The 24,522-nt window shown below is 41.2% G+C and overlaps 1 protein-coding gene across 1 annotated transcript; it reads right to left on the bottom strand.

Annotated features, from left to right (window-relative positions):
- Window positions 1–525: 525 nt before the first annotated feature.
- LOC136421132 (frizzled-2-like) lies at window positions 526–23,156 on the bottom strand. The gene is made up of 3 exons (XM_066408284.1): window positions 22,006–23,156; window positions 4,851–4,959; window positions 526–3,851 (listed from the first exon to the last, which is right to left on the bottom strand). The coding sequence occupies exons 1-3, from the start codon at window positions 22,945–22,947 to the stop codon at window positions 3,217–3,219; spliced, it is 1,686 nt and encodes a 561-aa protein (XP_066264381.1). The 5' UTR covers window positions 22,948–23,156; the 3' UTR covers window positions 526–3,216.
- Between the last annotated feature and the right edge of the window lie 1,366 nt (window positions 23,157–24,522).

Here is a 24,522-nt window from a genome sequence, read left to right as displayed (position 1 = left end):
CTTTTATTCTTGCTGAATTCCTCAGTGACAGGGGTCATCGGCCAGGGCACTGGACCAAGTCATCTTCATCATGGTCTTATGATCAGGGCACAAGAGTTTGATTTCTAGGTTATGGATTTTATCAAATAAAAACAGGTTTTATTCCTGCCGAATTCCTAACCACGCCCACTCCTAGCCCTCTCAACCGAAACCTCTGCATGGACAATACCAAAAAGTGTAGCCTCTACCAGGCTCCGTGGATGGCTGGAAAAATAGTAGAAATTGGCCAAATAGAGTGAATAGTATGCCAAGGGAGCCGGCTACGGAGAGAGGGTCCAATATGCAAACTGTACCCCTATAGCAGACTAACTCCTCGTGCATAATTTTTCCGTCTATTTGGCCAATTTCTACTCATTCCAGCCACCTCTGGAGCCTGGTAGAGGCTACAAAAAGTGGCCAAAATAGCCATGCCGCAGTGCTAGTCACTGGTAAAGATTTAACTGCACAATACAGAGTCAGAGAAATGAAGGTTAAAGAGACAGCGTCTTGCGTTCTTCTTGTATAACTTTTATTGTCAACATCTATCAGCGGTATCTCCTGCTTTAGTCGTGAAGTTTTCTCACAACTGCTGAAACCAGCCTGACCATCCCCGCGATCGAAATCTACCGGTCCAGAAATATGGACCTCTCTACTGGCATAATATAGTGGGGGTGGTCGGGGGGATTTCTACAGTCGTAAAAAAAAAAATTTCAACAGCAAGAAATGACCAAGTTTAAGCACACTGTCAGGAAGAAAGAATCACTTTTCAATACACAAGTGTTACAAACAATATTATCTGAGAAGACTTCATCATTATCATTACTATTAGCCACTAGGACAACTACGAAAATACTACAAAATTTTCATTTACAAAATATACAACTATAAATAGGGCATTTGGGAGCTACATTGTTCGTAAACTTTGAAGCAAATATGATCTGTTATTGCTTATCAACCCAAGTGTGAGGAAGCAGAAACAACCCCGTGTCGTAAAAACCCACCAGTTCACCCCTATCTCAGAAATGGTATAGTCTGTGGAAGACGACAATGCACAGAATTCAGGACTACAACATTTGACGATGGGGGTGGGAACATTGGAAGGAATTGTTACCAATGGCACATTACAAGCAGATACAAGCACAAGTTCTGTTAGCATTTGTGGAAAACAAAACTTTCTACTACTAGTGTCTTTGTATCAACGCAGTATTTCCACTAAGAATATAATCTGAACAAGTATGTATGTCCCACGGCTTTTAGCAATAATTACATATGAATGCATGTAATGTGCCAATGGTCTTCTACCGAGTAAACCTTTACAAAATTGAGAAGTTTGGAGCAAAACTAGTACCACAATCAACGGAAATAACACAGAGAAGACAAACATTTTCCCTCCCTTTCCACCCCTTAAAACCATGATAAGACAGTCCAGTTCATGTAAAGAAAGACTGAACTTTAGACCGTTCCATTTTTGGGGAGGTTTGTTACGATGTGCAAAATGCATCTGTTCAAATGTACAAAATATACTGTTGTTACTGACATAGAAAATAGCTTATTATGCAACTTGTACATTTTTACATACGAGCAACAATTTGACAAAGTCGTCTGAAGTCAACAAGCTCACAACTCCCATTCTAGCAAGTCGCAAGCTCTTCTATATTTCATAAACACATAATTTTTTTTGTACGATTAACATCCAAAAGACGATGCTGCAAAAAGATATACATCTTTGTAGCGAATACAAAATATCAGGTCTTGTTGTCTTACAAATGCTGCTGCGAGGTTTTTGCTGTAAGTTGTCGTTTGCAGACAATGATTATGACATGACAATCCATTTTTTGACAATACAGTCAAACCTGCCCAAGACAACCATTCAAAAGACCGATAAAGTCTGGTCTATGTGGACAGGTGGTCACTATAGACAGGACTCTTAATGCTTGTGTCAATGGGAAAATTATCTAAGGGACCACCAAAAAGTGGTCACAATGGCCAGGTGGTCCTTATGTAGAGGTGGACACTTGCACAGGTTTGACTGTACGTAGTGAGCTATATGAGTGACTAGTCATTTTACTTCCTTCACAGTGATGTTTGTACAAACGTTGTGATCTTGACCATGACATATAACACAGCTACGGAAAGACTCAAAGGCAACATGGCTTTTGGCTGTAATTCTTCAGCAGACCCTAAGTGCCCGGATGCTCCCTGTCAAGCCCTGCTCTGTCTTAAGTCCACTCCTTGGCCATATGGACTGCCTTAACAACTGTGTTTGTTTGTGTCTGTCTTTCCTCTGGTTTTGAGGTCTTGGTGTCCTGAATTTGAGTCCGTGCAGAAAAGGGCTGCTGTGTTGATATGTCGGGAAGCTGTCAGCATGTGCGCTATTTTAACCTGGTCCGCTGTTTAGTAAGGCACAGGATTGTTAAGCTAGGTACCCTACGGACTTATGATGTAGAACTTCAGAATGGCACTTGGATTTTTTGTAATGCAGTAGCGCTGACTTTACCCTAGTGGCCGTGTTTGTTCTCGTTTCAAATTTTGACTTTTTGTATCTTAAGTACAAGCAGCCACTACATAAGCCGATCAACGTTACATCTCCTTCACTGATAACACTGACTTACTTTAAAACGAAAACATTAAGACCTTCAATTATCACAAACAAGACACTTCACCAGTTTCCTAGACAACAAGGGTTATCATGTTGGCCATTTCATAATTTACGCAGCGACAATTAGTACATCGCTGGCCTTGTTCCCTGAAAAATGCACAACACCTTTTCAAGAAACGACTGCAATGGATGCAAATGTACAAAATTACAAAGATTTCCTATTCTCTGTTACTCTCCACACACTTTCTTATTCCTATACAGGCTATGGTCACAACAATTAATCTTTTTTACTGGGTTTTATTTGTCTTTTTTTACACTTGACGACAAATAGACCAGCACATTTCAGAAGAATTCAACATTTTAGGAAGCAATTTATTATATATCGTCTATCCATGGTCCAATTTTACTAGTAAAATTTCCCTACACATCACACTCACTACCAAATACACCAACCCAGCATTAAAACTTATGTACAAAACTAGTATCTTTGGTCAGTCACAAAACTGTACAATTTCTTTAAAAATTGTTGGGGGGAGAGAAAAGGGACACCTCTGTCCATGAAAAAGCTACGGAGCTTCGTTCCTACGCGACTACGACGTTCAGACGACAGTCTCGTCCTGTTTTCTAAAACATATCTGTCCGTAAAACCTTTTCCAGGCCTGAACAGTCTTTCCCGTCCAGATCCAGATTCCGGACGTGATTCCCACGATGAGCGCCATGAGGTACTTGATCATGAAGACGGTAAAGTCAGGTTTGGCGCTCGGCCGCGCGTGCGGCCCCGGGGGGCAGGGGATGTAGAAATCCTTGCAGTTGTCGATCTCCCACGACCTCTCCCACTCCCGGCGGAACGCCTGCTCGTAGAAGTAGCACGCGATGACGATCGTGGCGGGTACGGTGTACAGCACGCTGAAGACGCCGATCCGGATCATGAGTTTTTCCAGCTTGTCTGTCTTCGTCCCGTCCTGTTTGATGATCGTACGGATGCGGAACAGCGACACAAACCCGGCGAGAAGGAACAGCGTTCCGATCACCAGGTAGAGGAAGAGCGGCGCCAATACGAATCCCCGGAGAGCGTCGATGTCGGAAATGCCGACGGAGCAAACGCCGCTGAGGACGTCGCCGTCTACCTTCCCCATAGCGAGGATGGCGATGGTTTTGACTGCAGGGACGGCCCAAGCCGCTAGGTGGAAGTACTGGGAGTTGGCCTCGATCGCTTCATGTCCCCATTTCATGCCTGCGTAGGAAAATAACAAAAACAGTCAATTTAGTTCATGTCCAAATTTGTTTTATGTAAGACACAAGTGATACAAAAGCAGTTAGTTTAGTTTACGTCCAAATTTGCTTTCTAAGATATAAGCAAGTACAGTATGTCCTTAGATACAAGCAATACCAAAAAACAGTAAATTACAGTCAATGTCCAAATTTGTTTCAAGCAAGATACATGTGATACAAAAACAGTAAGTTTCAATTTAAGTTCAAATCTGTTTAAAGTAAGATGCAAGTGATACATGATCTTTGGGTAAGTCTATCAGATAGAAAATAGTGCTTTCTGGCTTTAATGCTTTAAAAAAAAGGTATCATCTTATGTATCATGTGCTCCTGAGAAATGCTGTATGCAACAAGAATCGTGAACCGTCTCCACAAGCAAAAAGGATGCAGGCTTTAGTAATGCTGCTACGTGTACATAGCTAAATTGTGATACATGAAGTCAGAATCATAATAGCCTTCAAAATTGCTATTGCTACATTTAAACCTACAATCTTAAAATCTTTTCAGGTTCAGTTTTACGAGCCCTGTTATTTTGATACAGAAGTAGACCCTTGTGACAGTTCCACAAAATGCAAGTGTGGATAATAATAAGATATTATATATGTTGCGTATTGTGTGAAACCTGTAATAGCCTGCATCAATTCAGCGATAGAAAGGCTGCTATTGCGGGTAATTTCTGACCAATAAAACCATCATTACAAAAAAAAGTGGGACACTTTGTCCTCTACTGCTTCCAAAAAAAAAGTCAAACCCAAAAAGCGTAGATTGTATTCCGTAGTAGGTCCCGTAGAAGTAGTTTCATTAGTAGAACACAAGTTCAATTAGTCAACATTGTTAACTCGCACTATCTGTACAGTATACCATTACTACACTTTTTTTTATGTTGCAATTAGCCCTCGGGCAAGAACTTGCAAATAAAAAAATTTAAAAAATAAAAAAAGTTAATTATTATTATAGTACTGACCTGCAGCGAGGAACCATGTCAGCGTGAGGATGACCCACCACAGGGACGAGGCCATGCTGAAGAAGTACAGCATCATGAACAGGATCGTGCACCCTTCCTTCTTCGTGCCCTGTAACAACAAAACAAGATTCCAAATTTAGATACAATAGTTTGTAACGAGCCTTTTCTTTCTTTTTCCATGTCCTACAAAGACTACTAACATTATGAACACCCTTCTTTCCTTGTGCCCTGCAAAAACACAACAAGATTTCAACTTGAGTCAACATTGACATATTGTACATCATTTGTAAGGGCTGGTTTCTGCGAGCATTTTCTTTCTGTCTACATAAGAACAAGATTGTGCACCAGTCTTTCTTTGTACACTGCAAAAAAAGAAGACAAAATTGCATTTCTTCTTCATTATATATTGGCTGCAAAGAACCTTTCAACTGAAAACAAAATAACGGTGTGAAGGTTGCTGAATACTATCATAAGTGCCTGAAAAATCATTTCTTGACGTTCCGCAAAACATCAGTTTGAAATGATATTTTCCCTTAAAGTTTAAAACAGCGGCAAACCATTACAGCAGCATTGCTGTATAAACATCAAGGTATAAAGATTAAACAATGTTAGGGTTTAGTGAATACGGCACTAGCACCACAGATTGCTGTAAAAACAGAACACAAACGTCCTTCATGACCTTTCTCCTTACACACAAAACACAACTTAAGATCAATGTAATAGACTCTCACAAGGACCTAGCTGCTTAGCCAAAGGCATTGAACTTATCAATGAAAAGAGAGTAGTATTAAGGGCTATAGAAGCCTTCCTGTATTAAAGTGGATGACACACTCCTGAAGAATTGTAAGAAGACCCCTCAAAGGAACCGCCTGGCAGGCAGCCACAGTTCGCTATACTCTGTTCCATCCTCTAGATTCGGCGACTTGCTTCATTCTCAGTCAACCACTGGTGTACAGTCAAACCTGTACTAGTTAAGTATGTAAATACATACGGACCACCTGGCCGATGTGACCACTTTTTGGTGGCCCCTTAGATACATTTTCCCATTGACACAAGCATTAAGAATCCTGTCTATAGTGACCACCTGTCCACATAGACCAGATTTTATCCGTCCCCGGAGTGGTCTTGTTGAGCAGGTTTGACTGTATCTATATTTCTACATAGCAAGCTTTAGTTTGTTGTATGCAATACTATTCTTTTGAAAGACTATGTTATGCATTCATCTGAATATAGCATAAGTTGAAGCCACACAGAGTGCTACAAAGTTGTGTCAATGGTTTATCAGTAGAGTGAAATCCTGTAGTGGGAAACTAAAGCTTGATTCCCTGCCAAGCGCACAGCATCAGCCTGTATTTGGTGCCTACGCCAGACCTTCTGGCTTTATCATGGGTTTATCTAGTTGTCTGATGGTCTCTGGGAGACTGCGACTTTCTATACTGGTATCACACATGTCGTGGGAATGTATATCTGACTGTAGAATGTCTATGTTAAAAAACAAGCTTTATTATGCACCTATATCCTTGTATAGGATGTCCCATTACAAACAACAAGGGAAACTGTAAGACCAGGTTGTGAGTATCTGTCATCTAGCTGACTCTATTATTCAGATATGAAACATCAACAGGATAGATTCACATTTCTTGGAAACTAGACTAGAGACATGAAAAAGTCAATGTTTTTCCAACTACAAATCAACATCAGTATGATTACTGAGAAAAATTCCTATGGGTGTGCTTGGAAGCTTCAAAGCTGTCTACTGGCCTTTCCATACAGATCATGACACAGGCCTTTGGCATGTGCCTGCCCTGGACTGGGGAAAGGTCAGTGCTAGAAAGACAGTCTGACTTGGCTGAAAGACAGGGCTGTTTTTCATCAATGGACTTCTGGAGGGTCTTGCATGCAAAAAGGGAGAGAGAGACCGAGTGTGTGAGTGTGTGTGTGCATGCATAAAAAAGAGATCAGTAAAAAGGCATGCAAAGCATGGATAGAAAATTGGATTACAGTTCAAGTAGAAAAGTTGTGAACTGTAAGTTGTATATTTGTACATTTCACTCTCTTCTTTTCCTTGTCTCCTAAATCATTCTATACTCCTAATAGGGCCAAATCTTTGACATAACACCCAAGCCTCTGAAATTAACAGAACCATAAAACAGGCCAGCTCGACTCACTGAACAAAGGACATGTGCGAACACCAATAATAGTCTCATAAGTCTATTGTTCTCCCAAATGAAGACAGACAAAGGATTTCCTTCTTTAGACTGAAGATGTTAATTGACAAATGAAGTCTACTTGTTATGGACTGTAAGAGCATAAAAAATGTTGAAAGTTTCTGTTTTATTCTCTATTTTCTACTGTACAATATGTTGACCAATCATAAGAATGCCAATCAATAAGGCAATACTGTAGCATTTTGCAACAGTCCTAAAAATCATGTACAATGCATGTACAATGTGTGTATCTGTAGCCAATTTCCATATGGAGTCAAGAGCTTTCCTGGTTTTCCGAGCTGCCCAAATCCAGGAGGAAATATAAGGATTACGCTGACTTAAAACAAAAAGTACCATGAAGTTCTTCTGCCGTCTTCCCCATTACTGGAAATGCAGAAATATTCGCGGTGGTTTTATGTCTGCTGGTTTCGCAGCGACTGTTTCACTGCAAACTTAAAGCCACCGCAAACATTTGTATCCAATACTGTTCCTCAGTATGTGACTACTGTATAGAGTAGTACTGCCATAAACTTAAACCACCGTGAACACTCAATTTTCATCTTGCGATTTTTTTTACACAGTATCAGAATAACCGTTTGTCTGTACCCAACATGATTATTTCAAGACCACTCCGAACAAAAACAACAGAGGTAATCATCAGCATTTTCACGCCAGCAGTAATGAAGAACCTAATCAGGACTTCCATATGCATTCGTATGCAGATGAGTTTGGAGCCAATTCAACCCATATAAGAGGAAGATCAAAGGAATGGGTAACAGCTGTGTATGTTTTGTCATAATTGGGGCCACAGCTTGGATAATGTGTGCCACATTCTAGACTGGACATGTCCAGCAAACTTCCTGTCCAACGGTCCAACAAGACGTTGTCTTTCTTTTTTCTTTCTTGCAATTAAGACTGACTGCAGGACCCGTCCATGTCCCTGGGTGGAGATTTGCTTGATCTGAATTTCATGACTTGAAATTGGTGAAAACGTATTTTCATAAGCTTTAATAATATAATCTGTGCCACATTCTAAACTGGACACGTCCAGCAAACTTCCTGTCCAACAGTCCCCGACAAGTTCTTGTCTTTTCTTTCTTGAAAATAAAATCAGGGCTTTCCAGGACCTGTCACTCCATCATGGGACGGAAATTTGCCTGGACAAAGGATGGACAAAAGTTTTACCCCATCCATCCAAAAAATCTTAACTTTATGAAATAGAAATCCAAATTGCTTTTTCATATATGCTTCTCAGTCGGCATCCAAATATTCCACTCGGAAGATAATTATAGAAGGTAGATACAAATAAAAATCTGTGCCAAGACAAATAAAGGAGGTTATGCTATCATAAATTGGCTGTCAAAACTAAGGTTTGATATCTCCCAATAATCGTTATTCCCACAAATGATTGGAAATATTGGACCAGAAAACCACCCCGTAAGTAGCCATCCCTGCATGTAATGATAAACTGAAGTCCAGACCTGTCATAAAATTCAACCCCGACATTCCCCAATCAGGCTTTCCCCAAACATCTAGCCAATGACACGACAGAATGAAACCAATGCTCCCGTGATCCCTCCTGCATTCTAGGCCACTGGTTACGAGACCCTTATGGGACTACCACCTACTGCCGCTTTCCCAGAACTTTTCAATGGTCCGTAACAAACATTACCCTGGCTGAGAATACCTACCAAAAGGCCAAGAGAGTTCAGGAAATACCTTTCAGGGGTAGTCAAACTCTCAAGATTTAAGACTTGCCACACATGAGAATCAATTGAACTTCATACAAAACAGGTCTAATACCAGCCAGTCTTTGTACCAAAAAGCTGAAATTCTAGCTTTACTATTAGCCATTTTTCGGTCTACAGCTTTACATTTATTTCTGGGAGCCCATGTTGAAATTTGACACATTCTAAGCTTACAAAAATACAATTTCATCAATTTTGTGTCATGAAGCTGGACAGTCAGGGTGAAAATTTTCTCCGTCCCAACAAGCAAGGTTCCGTCCCAGGATGGAGAGACCTGTCCTGTCTACGCTACAGAAATATCTCAACTCGGACACAAAATATCTCGCTTTAAACCTTTCTAGCCTAGCAGACTGTTCAATATACCAGTCCAGACGTGGAGCTCAGGAGGAAATGTCTGCCTTCCTTTCCCCTTAGTTATTTACACCAGGGACCGAGAACACAAGCAAGAGGTAACCCCATACTGTCAGCCCAGGCTGCTAAAGTCAGTGGAAGGCAAGGCTGGCACGAATGAATGAAATCTATGCCTACTGGCTGTCATCCTTTTTTGGGATGAACCATGCCATTTTAGGGGAGTAAAGGGACAAGTGTTTGTAAAATATAATCATGATTAAGATCTGTAAATATAGTTTATCTCACTGTCATCTATGTTCGTAGATGATGATGATGATGATCGTAGATATCAAAGTTGAATTCTAACTTTTTTAATAGATTGAGTATAAATATTGCATATATTATACAGAAACTATAATAATTTCCATTGCTTCCCTGTAGAGAGAGAACTACTGTATATTTCCTTTTTTGAGTTTTCTTTTTTCAGAATTGCAACACACACTAGTGTTTCCTGTCTATGGTCTCTGGTCTAGGAGTAGGAATCCACGGAATGCAACATTCGTCACTTGTGGCTTTGAAACTATGCAGATCTTTAACAAAATCTGGCTACTAAACAAGATTTGCTTGGATACTGGGACTAAATCGGAAGCTGTAACTACGTATTAAACACTGTTATTACACGACCCGCCTGCCTGTAGGTGCATTGATGGGGAGCTAATAATATAGAACCCTAGCTGCATGAAAAAGAAAATAACATTTAGCCTTTCTGCTGGTAACTGTTTGATTTGGAAACTTTTGAAGACTTGCGAGTCTCATGAAATATCATTCAAATAATAGACTATCAATGTTTTGCAGTTTTTGCTCCAATGGGGGCAAACTGTTAGCCTCTAAGGGGGTATGGATCGTAGAATTCAGCAAAAGGGGGGGAAATTGGCCAAGAGAGTCAGCAAGAAGGTTAACATTTCCCCCACTAAGTAACTGCGCCAGCAAATGAAAGTTCAAACCCTAAGGTGGCCAAACTCCCCTGGCAAAATCATTCTTCCTACAGCCGGCGTGGTTAGTCTGGTAGAGACTGGCTTACTGCACAGTAGCCTGAAATTCTCTGGTATTCGGCAAGTACATTTGGCATTGCCTTGAGGCCCGATGTCTGGTGCAGCCACCATACCGGGAAAGCCATGGTCTCCTCCACTCTGCAGGTGCAGCACAAATATTTCAAACCGCTCCCATCCGCACGAGTCTGTCATTAACAGAATTAAACTGACATGCGGCAGCCACAGCACTTCTTGTGCCTAGTCAAAGACAGCAGATGTGCCAGTCTCTATGTGTGGTTTTTATTTCGCAGCAGACAGAAAATGGAGTCTTCGCTATGGTTTTAAGTTCGCGTTTGAAACAATAGTAGCGCTACGGCCATAGGTGGGCAAAAAGTTTTGCAGTGGTTTTAAGTTTGTGCTGAAAGTTCGCCACGAAAACCGCGAACATAAAACCACCGTGAACATTTCTGTTTTTACAGTACTGAAGAGAAGTGCCAAGGGGAAGCCAGTGGGAGGTGGTGCCTGTTAGCGGGAGATGTCAGCGGGACAAGTACACCCTGGCATGCCGGACATTCGCTGCCAACTTGACTGAAACCATGTATGTCCGTAGCCTCGACCAAGCTCCGTGGGTAGCCGGAAAATTGTAGAGATTGGTCAAATAGGCTGAATGATTCGCAAGAGGAGTCAGACAGACATGGAGTTACCATTTGCAACTTCTGTCAAACGAACTGATCAGCAAATGCAAGCTTGGCGTCCCTTCCAACCACAATTTGTAATTCAGACTGAACAATTTTGGTTCAGCTTGAATGTGACTTTTGCTGACACAGACATGAACATAATTTTCTCACTGTTTCATAAATTTCTTTCTAGTTGTAAAAAGGCCTGACTAGATCTACTAAAAATACACATAATGTAGTCACTATCGTGGTCTGTCAAAAAAGAAAACAGAAATTTGAAGTCAGTTAGTTAGTTATAGAGCTACCTTCAGACTGCTAAACAAAAACAAAAAGTACAAAAGCCAACAAGAAAATCCCTCGGCCCTCTTCAGTTTGTTTAGCAAAACAAAACTAGACAGGCCCAAGTTTCCTAAGCTATTTACCTCGGTCCCCACTCCGAAATTAGTTCTGCGCTGTTTTACCCAGACAGTAGTTTTGGGTTGCTCTCAAGTGGGCAGGTTTACAAAATCACCAGGGTTCCTTTTACGCGGAACATTGGGTTTATTGAGCTCAATAAAGGTGGTGTAAATACGGAGTCTTTAATCCCTGTAACCTAATCCCGCGCCCAAGATTTGGATCAGCGGAGGTGGAACCACATCAGAGAGCTTAGCAGACAGACTGGAGGTGAAGAGGACAGCTGTTTACACTGGTAACAAACAACGCTCCACTTTAACCCAATTACCTCACTACACGTCTGATTGATCCACAGGTGATGAGCATTCGCCCGGTTGGTCCACTGGTTGCTAGGAGATTTGGTTGACCAATCAGATGTTTACCAGCTTTTTACACCTGCTTTTTTTCTCTCTCGAGATTTGAAAAAGACGGTTTATAATCACATGGCCTTGGGGTATTTTTCTAGGATAGCCCTTCAAACTGACATCTGTTGTGTGTTCAAAACAAAAAGCGTTCTCTAAAAACAAAAACAAGGAAGAATCAAAAAGATTAACAATAAGCATTGATTGATGATCATCATTTTGCATATCAGTATACACAATTTAACCTTCTTAATTCCAACACCTTTGTGACCAATATAACTGTAGGCCCATAGATGAGCCAGTAGCATGCAAATGGTTAATAATTTGAACATTTGTTGTCATTTCGTTCACAAAGCAGTTTGTTACACTGGTATTACATCCAACTTCTCAAGAAATGCTCACAATCAACATACGCCTTATTTTCCTAGCCAAATAGGTTGTCTCAACATCCATTCTCCTACCTGTAAACCTCCTTCCCTGCTCTAAGTGCAAAGGTATGGAGAACTCAAGCCTGTGTAAATAAACGCGCCCAACATTGGGGACCAGGCTGCCAGGTGTCACAGACAAGACTGCACCCAACGCAAACCCTGACTCAGGTCGAGAAACAGACATTCTGCCCTGTGAAAGCAAGCTTCCTGCTTCCACCAAGCCTTCTGCCAAACTTCACTTCATTCGAGCTCTGATCCTTGAGAAAGCCACACACAAGGCGAAACTAGTCGGTGTGGGCTCAAAGTTCTTAACAGAACATGCGGCTACAGCGTCTTTTCTGAAGATGTGGTGTGGGTGCATGGTTGGTTTGAGGTTGTCCTTACTATTTGCCTAAACAACAGCCATTCTTTCTGCGCTGTGATCGCAAGCTTCCTGCTACACCCAAGCCTCCTGCCAAACTTCACGATCCAGTCCATATTTCTTTAGCACAGAACACAAGCAAACACTGCAGACAGCTCATGCAGGGAATGTTTATTAAAGGTCAAGGTTTGACCTTGGCCAGTGGGCGGACTAAAAACAGCTTCTTGCTTCACAGTAATTGGAAAGTACAAATCTACATTACTAGCTTACCCTTTTTCTTAACTTATTAATCATACTTGTGATAAAATAACCAGTAGTTAAGAAATTATAGAGACACCATTTTCAGATACTAAGTTTGCATTATAAAGAAAGATCTGCTTTCACAACTGCATAACATACTGTAGATGCAGTCAATTTTTGTCAAAAATTGAGTGTTCGTAGTGAATTTTGGTTTGCAGATGAAACAAGGTGGTAGGCGGGCACAAGACAGAACAAGCACCTTTATAACTTGGTTTAAAGTTTGTGGTGAAGAGTTTACCGCAAAAAATACGGACACTAAAACAATGTGAACTTAAATGGATTTACAGTAAGGGTATCATCTACTAAAAGTGGACATGGGTAATACCCAATAATATTCCCTGAATGAATACCATTTTTCACAGGCGGACTCCAGATGATGTATGTAAAGAGAAACATGTGGATCAAAGACAGACAGTCATCCCGAGTATCCATTTCCTCCCACCATCAAAGCAGAAGGATGGATGAAGAAATAAACAATGTCACCTCTCCGGCCTGGCTTTTAGATGTAAGATTTTTGAGATTTTCTTATGTACCCAAACATATTCCAATACTTTCACACATTTTGACTGGAAACATTAATCTCTAAGCAGATCTATAGGTTGCGAAGACCGTATCCAACTGGCAGAAGAAGTATGTTTTGCAACCTTGGATTTCTATATATACAAGCTCCTTCTTCCAGTTGGATACGGTCTTTGCAATCCATTAGGCCTGCTTGGAGGCTATGGAAACATCTATGTTGAAATAAATGGACACCACAGGGGAAAATAGTACTTACTGTAGACACTAGTATAATCATTGATAACTATAGATGTAAATGACAATATTTCACACTCACTGACTCAGGAAAGGAGATCTAAATATAAACTATTGAAATTGGGCCTCATTTTTTTCAAGAACCCAATTTTTTCCAGAATGCCTTGTCCATGCAATGTTGTTATGTGATACTTATCACCTAAGCATTACCCAGGGAAGGCATATCTGAGATTGGGTGTGATTGTGTACACATGTTACTGACCACTTCCACCTGGTCACACTGAACTGGACAATTTCAAACTTCCTCATCTTGAACAGTTTTACGATACACAACAAGGAGGGGGTATAGAAGAGAATGTATAGTGTTTAATACAATCCATACCAGGGCTGTCTCTGGGTTTAAATTTTCTTCTGTCCCACTCGTTGTTTGGGAACGCTTGTTGTTGATTTTCGTTGTTAAATCTGTCATTTTACGTTTTCGAAAATACCATTTCATCAATTTCATGTCATGAAGTTCCCATTTTTTGACAGAGAAGGAACCACGGTCCTGAAAGTGTTGGTCAGTATCAACAAGAATATTTCCGTCCTAGGATGGAGGGATGGGTCCTGGAGGCAACCCTGGTCCATACTCTTCTTGTCTATCAAGTACAGATAGACATCTTCAGTTGTTGAGTTGTTGGTAAAGATCACTTGGGAACACATTGAGCTGCTTGTATAAAAATGAAAAGAATTTCTAAACAAACAAAAATGGCAGCTGCTGTTTTACATGATACTGAAGACTTTGCCCGCAGCAAATTTCTTTTGCATTGATTTTTTGTGTGTATGAAAACAGCAGAATTTTACTAAAACTTGCCATGTAGTTCTGACTTACGGGAAAACCCCATTTCCTTTGCGGGAAACGTATCAGTTTTGCATGAATTAACACTTACTTTACCAACACATGAATACTCTTCTTGAAAAAATAGGAAAAGGTTTACATAATTCTGCCAAGCTGAGAACAATCAAAACTGTACACAAAGTAATATTTCATACTTTTCAGGCTTTTAAACATGGTTAACTGCGTGTCTTTGAATATCAGCTATTTGAACTAAACTCTGCAGTGATAAAATTTTATGGATTTAGCAAAGAGTCAATAATTGCCAGTGATAATCCTTTTAGCATTCATTCACACCTTATCGACAATGTCATGCGCTTGAAACGACACACTCCCTACACCTAAATTGTCACCCTCTTCTATTCTGGGATATACACAACAGTTTATGGTACAATTTTGCCAATGCAACCATCCAATGCCAAATTGTTATTCAGAATTTGAAGAAGAGAGCATCATGACTAACTAGCTTACACCGAGGAGGTCAAAATCAACCTCCTTGTTTACACAAAATCTCCTAGCAAAGAAAGAATGACACAGTTCAGTCTAAATCTGTGTGGTCCAGGAAGAAAGACTCCAAACCAGGAAGGAAGAACAAATGACGGAGCAAAACGACTCTATGGCGAAACCAAGCTGTTATGAAAACCTAATGGTAGCTGTAACACGATTGCAGACATCACTGAACATTGCTAAGAACCGGAACGAAAAAGTTGAACACAGACAAAACCGACCGTCCATGTAAACAGCTACTTTGCAAGAGTCAAGTCTTGCCTTTTGACGCACCGCAAGTGCTTACAACTGTTTAGGGGACCGTTCAATATGTATGTGTGCAGGAGGACGATTTGCATGGACCCACAACCCATCTGTTCATCTACAAACACATAGACAAATGTTGGTTTTGGCACAATGCGTTCTTTCCTGTTTATGTTAAACCAAACATTGCAATCAATCCCAGCTTCATTTGTAGGTCCTTTTCGACCTCTGAATTCGAAGCTCCCCACCCAGCAAATCTGGGACGATTTTAATCAGTTTAACTGTCTCAAAAACCCCCTCCAATTATCAGACAATGGTATATACTGTAGCATCTGAAACCCTGCACAGAATAGAAGCATTAACCTGCATAATGACTGCTCATTTGCATACTCTGATTAACTCTTTGAAGACAACTAAACGTACCCGTCGCCTTGCATGCTCGGTTGCACACCTTGATGAGAATATTTACTGAAGAAAGGTAATACTAAGCACCTAAATCATGAGAATTAAAACCTGCACAACTTAAAGCCTTCGCTCACAATGAATCGCAATTTGAGGCACAAGAAAAATCTCAAGAAGGTAAAAAATGTAATGGTTTTTCCCACTGCTTTTGTTTCTAAACAATAGTGAAATAATTCCTGCTACCCACCTAGAAAACCAATACGAATTTGGTGCCAAACGGCTACCTTAGCAGTCTGCAGGTTAAAGGTACTGATAATCAAAAGACCTTAAACAAGGATTTAGTGCGTCAAAGTTTTCAAATATTAACAAGCTTGCCGAACAATGAACCATTCTAGCATCATAACATATAGGAGAGTAGATTTGGGTGGAGTCCAAGCTCTATTGTATTCCATGGCTTCACCCACATCAAAGCTGGAATCACAGGACAATGGCTGGTCTGAACTTGCATAAAAATAGACTCTTTCATGTCCATTGTTTTCCCTGTAAGACATTCTGAATGGCGGTGTCTCAGGAGAAATTGGACAATGCATTTGAAGGTATGGCTTCTTGGTACCTAGAAAGGGCAAGTTTTTACATGAGGAAAATTCAGAACTGCTTTAAAATTCTGTTCAATGCTCTCAAAAATATACCTTCACGACTTAGGATTTAAAACCGTTCAACTGTATCTAGATAAAATTCAATCAACTCCATTTCGTTCAGGAGCTTGCCAAGTCTACATAGGTAACTGTAACGGTTTAGCTAAAATCTTAAAAACACCATGTTTCAGCTTCGCTACCCTGTGACCAAGATAGCTCATGACATGCGCCATCATTAAAATACCTCACATACACCACATTATACCTCCAATATAGATCAGAACACCTCCAAATTGATGGCAAATAGCCAGACATTCTTGTAGTGCAGAAGATGCCTCACTAACAGTTGTAAGTGTTAAAGCCTGGTGACCCTGTCGATACCAGTGGCCTAGTTCACCATCAAGGACTCAAAACAAATTTTTGAGAATCAGTGTAGAGTCAATTCCATGTCACCGAGGGGGTTTTCAGATGATATTGCTAATAAGTTTGAACAATTTTAGAGAAAAGACTATTTCAGTCAAAATAATTCCAGACTGTTCAAACAATTGGAAATAAAAGTTTGAACATGTCTGAACTCATCTATATATTTTGGAAATAGTATGAAAGTATTTGCACAAATATCTCTTTATTTAGAACAATTTCCAAACATCTGTGTGATTGTTTCACTGTTCCAACATTTTGTATCATTCTCAAAATGGTAGATTTGGGTTATTGCCCCCATAAAAGTAGGTGCTAATCACGCTCTATTGTCTGCCTCTGTATATTTTTAGATTTCACGTCTGGACACAGGCAACTCTTTTGTTTTGAGGTGTCTGTGTATGGCACCTAGGCCTAATCCCCTATACTTTGAAGGGATGTGTGAATTGGCCTGTTCCCAGCCCACTGACCCAGTTATACCATTTTTGTAGAATGTTGGAACAAATGATCAATCTATGTTGTAACAGTTTAGAAACTAATACAAATAATGTTTTCAATGTTGGAATTTTTTTTTAACTGTTGGAACACAGCAGAAAATATTTAGAACATCAAACGAATGTTGGAAATTGTTCTTAACAGTTACTTATCTCACATAGATTGTTACAAAGGTTTTGTAAACGTTAGAACAAAAGGCAACAAACACCCTCTCGGTAATGTGGAATCGACTCTACTAGTGAACCTAACCTAAGAATTAAGGTGCACAGAAAGATGTGGGTGCACAACATAAAATGAAGTAGAATCTATCTAATCACAAACCTTCTACCTTTCTTCAGAGCTAGATCTGAAATTCTATGGCTTACCTAAGTAAAAGTTGTAATATTTTTAGTAGACTTTAAAAAGCAATGGAAGGTGCACAGCAAATATCTAGGTGCACCCACAGTCAAAATAAGTTGCACATGCACCCAGTATTTCTAGCCCTACCATCCCAACCTGCTTGTCACTGTAGTGTGTGTGTTTGCCGCTGTCTTGTTGACTTTCTCCACACCACGTAACTGGAGAAAAAGTAGCATTTGGTCCACAGATTCCCCCTCCCGAAGCCGGGGTTATGTACATTTAGTCTTCTACTCCAGACAAATGGGGGTTTAAGTCCCTGTTTTTGCAGGGGTTGGGGGAAAGTTTTGTCTTGACAGTACACTGTGATGTCGGCCACATGCACTGGATACCTCCGACAAGCATCTGACACAGGAATTTAGACAAAGATCTCAGCTCTGATTGGTCATAGCCCACCCCAAGGCACTGCACATAAATAAATACCAGGAGTTATAGCTGCCACCTGTGTTAGATATAAGGTGGAGAAATTGAAATAATTTTCATTTTGCTGTCAAATCATATTTCATTGCTAAGCACATGTGGGAGAGATTAAAAAAAGCCTATACACTGAAAGCCTAAAGCTTTCTATTTCCTTTTTCTTGTCCTCATGAGCATTCATTTCAATCAACGAGTGAACTGATGTTACCCGTTTCAGTGTCGTCAACTTAGATTGTTGTCTTTTGCTTGCTTGCTTGCTGTATCAAAACTAAAAGTTTTCTTCTTTGCCATCAAATGAGAGATTAACAATTCTTTTAGCAAAAGTTTTACACATGAACAATTAAAAAAAATTGTAAAGTTGGCAGAGATTCAGTTGACATGTTTTACTTCAAAAACATGTTTGACAGCTGTAATCATGGGTTGCCCAAGGTTTCTGTTTGTAATAAAGAAAACGCCCCGAAGCGATATCACCTACAACTGGTCCCATTGTTCTGAGGACTTGTTGTACATCAATACAATCTCCTCTCAATGACTTTTGACATGCCCATCCTTCCGCGCACATTAACGAACTTTTAAACACACCTGTCTATTGTAATACTGACCTCATAACTGGACAGAGCAACACGGAAACAACAGAGGACAAATAAGTAAATTTCACTTCTTTTAGTTGTTTCTTAGTTCACCTCTGTAGGTCGCTGGCCTTTACCTTTGCCAACAAAGAAGCAGCAAGCATGACTTTGTAGCTTGTACTATGTTTAGAATCACTGTATTTATTCAACACACAGACTCTTGTATTCTGGTATAAAAATGACTTCCTTGCTGGGTAGGCCAGAAATGTTTATAGGTTTTTGCTCTGAAACCCTTTAGGCTTGAATAGAGCATAGCCTCTACAAAACACATTTTTGATGTACAGCACCAAAATATTGCAAAACCTTCCAAACTGTCTGCTTCAGATCAGCATACTAAAACTCCAGCTGACATAGCCTATCCAAACAGGCCTTTCTGCAGTTCTGTTTCTGAAGCCCCAAACAACATACGCCATGGCCTTGAGGCCTTGAAAAGGCTGCAGAACTAGCCTTGCTGATTGCAACAGATCAAAGGAACTTCTGTGCATTTTGTTTTTATACAAACTGACCCTGCTTTCTGTCAAACATTATGAGATCGAAAGACACCATTTGGAAAGGACATGTCATCAGGATTTCTCAAAAGTCAGAACAAGAGGAGTAAGAAGAGAGGCAAAAGGAAGCGATTGTTGATGAGCGGTTTCCCCCTAAGGGGCTGACTTGCCAAATGTCTGTTTTTGTTCCCAAGGACAAGAAAACTGCGTGGAGGAAATCTTCCAGCCTGCTTACAGAGACAGAGATCAACCCCGTCTTCACACGCAACCTGCCCATAATCTACTGCCAGGTCGCTTAGGTTAATAATCTCTCCGACATGGATGGGTGGAAAAAATGAGGGGCTATATTGACGTCGGACTTAGTCGCACTTTACCGCCCAATCCGGTGGAAGGCTCAATATTCTGTCGGCGGTATATACACGTGGGCCGAGAGGCTTTGATCTCTCGCTACGCCGGCAGCCATGTTTTGCATGGCCTGTTTGCGTTTATCTTCTTGAGGAATCTTACACAAAGCTGTGATAATATCAGGCACTCTCTACCCATGCCACAAGCCCCTCACTGTCTTGAATCCTTTTTTTCTTTTCTTGAGATGCCCACTGCCAAGGGACATGTTTTTAATTGCGTTACTCCGTTTTGATCCGGCGGTTTACAGCTGGAAATCTGTGTGGAACTGATACAACCAACAGGGCTCAGTTGCTCTAATATGTAGGAATGTATAATGGGGCGTCTGGACAAAAACAACCACGGGTAAACTCAGGAGGGAGCAACCTCACAAAACTCTTGTCCTTTGACCAGTCTAGCCGAAAGCACTTTCAGAATGCTTAACATGGATATAACGTTCTTTTTCTATTCAGTGGACAAAGCAACCTTAACCCGTGTCCTAAAATTCTATACCGCGAGCCGAGCTCTTCTTCTCTTTTGTATATCGTACAAGCTTTAACAATCACCGGGAAACTTCAAAGCTTTTGACGTTGAATAGATTGTACGATACGATAGGAGAGAACTTGGGCTACTTTCAGAGACAGACTGGCAGTCTGGTCACCACAAGTACATGGCAAATTATATGCACATATCAGTGTCATATCCTACAGGGTTTTGTTTGTCAAACTGGCATCGATTTCTAGCGAGAATTTAACCCCCCAAATAGTGCTGCCTCAGGGGGGTGGGGGATTTGCACCTATCGTTTCTTTCCCACTAGGGGGGAGTTAACAGATTTGGGGTCTCGGCCTCTTTGAAGTTGACCAACCCTTGTTTACCCAAGCATTTTTAATCTGTTATCTGTGCTAAAATCAATGCATTTTGTATCATCTGTTGTTTTACCAGTCAGTCTGTCCTGAGTCTAGAACAGACAAGGAAAAGCGCTCAACAATTACTGTCGAACTACACTCCCTACGAAATAATATCATTTGGATTTCCAAACAAAGAAAATTTATTTTGTTTTTGTGTTACCAATCATTCCAATGAATGCTGCTTTTTCCTCTGATTTCCATACCCTTTCCAAGAGGGGGGTTAGAAGATTAAAGCCTGTCCTTGGAGCTATACCAGCATTGTAAGGATCCAACCAACCAAAGACTTGAACTAAATCAGCCTTCATGGAACTCAGTTCACCATTGTTCTCTTCACCACCATGAGTTTAATCCACAAATATCCCCAACGTTCAACTTGCTTACACTTCAAAAGAACGGTTTCCCTCTTGTTCGTGCCAGCTTTGAAGCAAAGTTGTTGGTAATACAGGGTTTAGCGGTGAATCGTGTATATCCGAACAACTTCTGTGATGTCGCATGTTTAATGCATTTTGTCCGGTTGAGTTTTGTCCACAATACACTGTTACAGTTAACATTCCTGCCGCTACGTTAAGCCTGACTTTATATTTGCGTGTCACGACAAAAGAATGAAGTTTTCATGTTGTGTCAGCGCCGGCGATAAGCGGAAAAAACAAGCGCAACCTCTGGAACGGCTCCCAAAACAGCTGGATGCTTTCGACTTCCTGACTTGTACAAATCCACTTATCCTATACAGCATAGACAATTCCTTTCTCTTGTGAATTAATCTACAAAATTCTCCGACAGTATAGATGTCATACCCTCTGGCAATACAGCTCTCTAGGGTTTCTTATTATCTCTTTCAGTCTCCGCAAGGTTAAGGTTAATCAATTCATTACCATGCATATCCATTCGCGGGTCAAACACAATAATCATATGACTGTGATCTTCCACCCGCCTTTTTGGTAGGGAAAGATTTCCGGATGAGATTACTGGAGTTGGATTTAGATATTTGGCCTTGGAAATCCGGAGGGATTTGGAGGTTCTGTGATTCACAGCAGGGGAATCTTCCCTTTGATTTGAACAAAGCGCTCCACTTTCTGTAGTACGCAGCAAATGTATGCCTCTACAAAGTGGTCATGTGTCTTTACAAAGCGGTCAGTTTAAGCACCATTTATAGCTCCATTTGGGATATGTATTGCCTCTTAATTACATATAAAACTGAAATACACATGTACAAAACCAATTATTTTACCATAAATTATTTCACTACTACATAACACAGAAAATATAATTTTCAACAGCGTAAATTCCTAATGAAATGATATTGATCATAAGTCATACTGAAATACACATGAAAATTGGACATCGTGCATAGATTAGCATTTCTGCAACATATAGCTGTAAGAGAGATGCTATGGTTAGCTTTGAATTACTTTAACATAAAAAAATAACACATACAATGCACATATCTTATTCCAGCTCTATTAAAAGGTGTTGGGGTTAACACTGTGGCATTAGAACTACCTTTTGATTGCCGGTGGTAACAATACAATCATGGCATAAATAATGGATACCTTTGTTAGATAAACTGAGATTTGTGGTTTGGGCTAACATGGGGTGTTGGGGTTCAAAATTATGTACACTGAACAAAAAAAATGATAACATAAACTGAACAGACTTTACTATTTCGCAAAGCTATAAATTTCAAAGTTGGTAAGGTTTGGTATGGTTAGATTTTCTCAAGAAAAGATGGTTTACCTGTGTGACCGTTGCGACGGTTTGATATCTCTGGCTGCCGTCTTGCATCCAGACGCCTTCCATGCAGGAAACCTTTTCTTTCAGGGCATAGCCGACGATGTAGGCGACTGAGACCATGAGATAGCAGGCGGACAGGAAGATGATGGGTCTTTCGGGGTATCTGAACCGCCCGGGGTCGATCAGGTAAGTCAGGACGGTGAAGAGACAGCTACAGGCGCACAGAACGGACCAGATCCCGATCCAGACCTGGGCGAACTCCACTTCATCGTCGCGGAAATACATGGAGTCGCACGGCGCGCCGCAGTCCTTAGCTCCGAGGAAGGAGTAGCCTAGCGCCGGGGAGACTTTGAGTTCCCTAGGGCAGTAGAAGCCATAGTCCTTACGGATCGGGTTCTCGGTTACAGCCGAGCTGTTCCCGTTGTTGGCTGTGGGAACGGCCGTGGGGATCTGTTCGGTCCGATTTTCCCCCACGCAGATTTTTCCAGGCGTCCCCTGCACAGGGAACTTGCTACACTCCAGGCTTTCAGGCCACTGGAAGCCGAACTTGTTCATGAGAGCTTCGCAGCCGGTCCTGGCGGAGTTACAGAGCGATCGGCAGGGAGGGATGGCTTCCTCCAGCACGGTACACACGGGCGCGTACATGGCGCACAGGAAGAACTTGAGATCGGGCGAGCACTGTACCTTGACTAGCGGAAAGAACTGGTGCACCTCCAAGCCGGCGTCTTCTTGCTTCTGGTGGTTGAGAAGGTTGGGCATGATGGTCTCGTTGTACTGTATGTCCGTGCACAGTGGAATGGTGATGGCTTCACAGCGGCCGTGGTGGCCTAGGCTCGAGCTGGAGGAGAACTGCTGTGCCCGGGCGACTAACGTTCCACCCTGGAGCACACAGCACAACACCAGCAACCCGACCCACCCAGCGCCCACCAAACCCCGCATCTTCATCCTTTCTAGGCACTTTCCTCACCTCAGGATCATCCCGGAGAATCCTCCGACCAATCTACAACTCGGGTGATCAGGAAATATGGGGATTTCTCGGCGAAATTGACTCAGGAAAGGGACACAATTTGTCAGAATCAATGTTCAGCTCCGCCACATTCCAACAAAGGCCTCCAGCACTCGGCCAGACAAGCAGTGACGTCACGAACATGGCGGACCTGAGCCAATCACCGGCTGGCTTTGCCATCACATGGTCTTTAGGCTATCATTGGAGTTTTTCGTGCTAATTGATCCGTGTTTTTCTTACGACTCCCCCTGATGGTTATAAAAACATTCCATGATTAGTATCATCTGGGCTTTCTGCCCGACGTTTGGTAGACATGTATGAATATGGACGTGTTTATTCAGAACACTTGGCTCCAAATGGCGCAGAATTCCCCGCATTTAATGAAACAAAAGTGACGAAACGGCCTGTTTTGTTTGGGCTGTTTCCTCGCCATTGTCTCGCCACACGTGAACAGAATACACACCACACATCGCCGACCGCCGGCGTTTATGGTATTTGCGGATTATAGATCTAGAAAAGATACACACTGTCTTTTTCGAAACATGTAACGTTACATCTAATTGTTTATTGCCTTGTATTTTCTTGAAAAATGTGTTTATTTAACACTACTCAACATTTATTACAGTTTTTAATATTAGTTTATCAAGTGTAACGTTAGCGTTACTTTAATCTTGCTTTAATTCATCTACAGTTAATATCTTTACAAGTTGTGCAATGTTTGCTAATCAGACTAAATCAAATCAATTAAAAATTGGACATACGTATTTAACTAAGCGATGAACGCTTGTACTACCTTTTTAAAGTCCAGTTGCCAAGAACGATGCCATCAATAATGTAGCTAATGGGAGCGGTGGACAGATGGTGCATGAGTTCTATTGTTTTAACCGGTAGGGATCCCTTTGGATCTCCTATTGTGACTGCTACTCTCCAAGCAGAAGTTCGGCTCCGGCTGTTCAAGTTACGTGCTTTTAGGCGTTTCTGTCGGGCTTTCTATATTGTCCTGTTTTCTTTATTGGCTTGGTGACATAAAGGAAAAGGGACAAAGTAGAAAGCCCGACAAAAATACCTAAAGACTTGTCAAAAATCAGCCGGGGCTGATATTTTGTCTCTGCTTGGACGTTGAAGAGTAGTAAGTGATTGCAATGAAGGACCATGAAGGTGCAACCTACGTTGACTTAACATTCAAAGCTCATAATTTCAATCGTTGTTTTCTTTTATTGTTGCAAAGCACTCTAACGTTAGATATGTGCAATGTTGCCTGTCTACTTTTCTCAACCTATAGCTATATCGTTACATCGAAAATGATAAAAATATCCAGAGTATAGATTTGCATTTCATATGTACTCCGCTAGGATTGCCACAGTACTGGTAGGGTTCCGCGATGGAGTGACGTGACTCGTATTGGATTTCTAGTCTCTGCCAGACTATTAAACTACGCCGGTTGCAGGGAGAATATTTGCCAGGGTTTCATTTGCAGGCTGCGTTACGCGGACGAAATGTGATCTTCACCGTGG

This window comes from Branchiostoma lanceolatum, chromosome 15 (genome assembly GCF_035083965.1).
Source record: "Branchiostoma lanceolatum isolate klBraLanc5 chromosome 15, klBraLanc5.hap2, whole genome shotgun sequence".
Classification (NCBI taxonomy): domain Eukaryota; kingdom Metazoa; phylum Chordata; class Leptocardii; order Amphioxiformes; family Branchiostomatidae; genus Branchiostoma; species Branchiostoma lanceolatum.
Note: the sequence above shows the minus strand (reverse complement) of the source record. Positions and strands in the feature narration are given on the sequence as shown.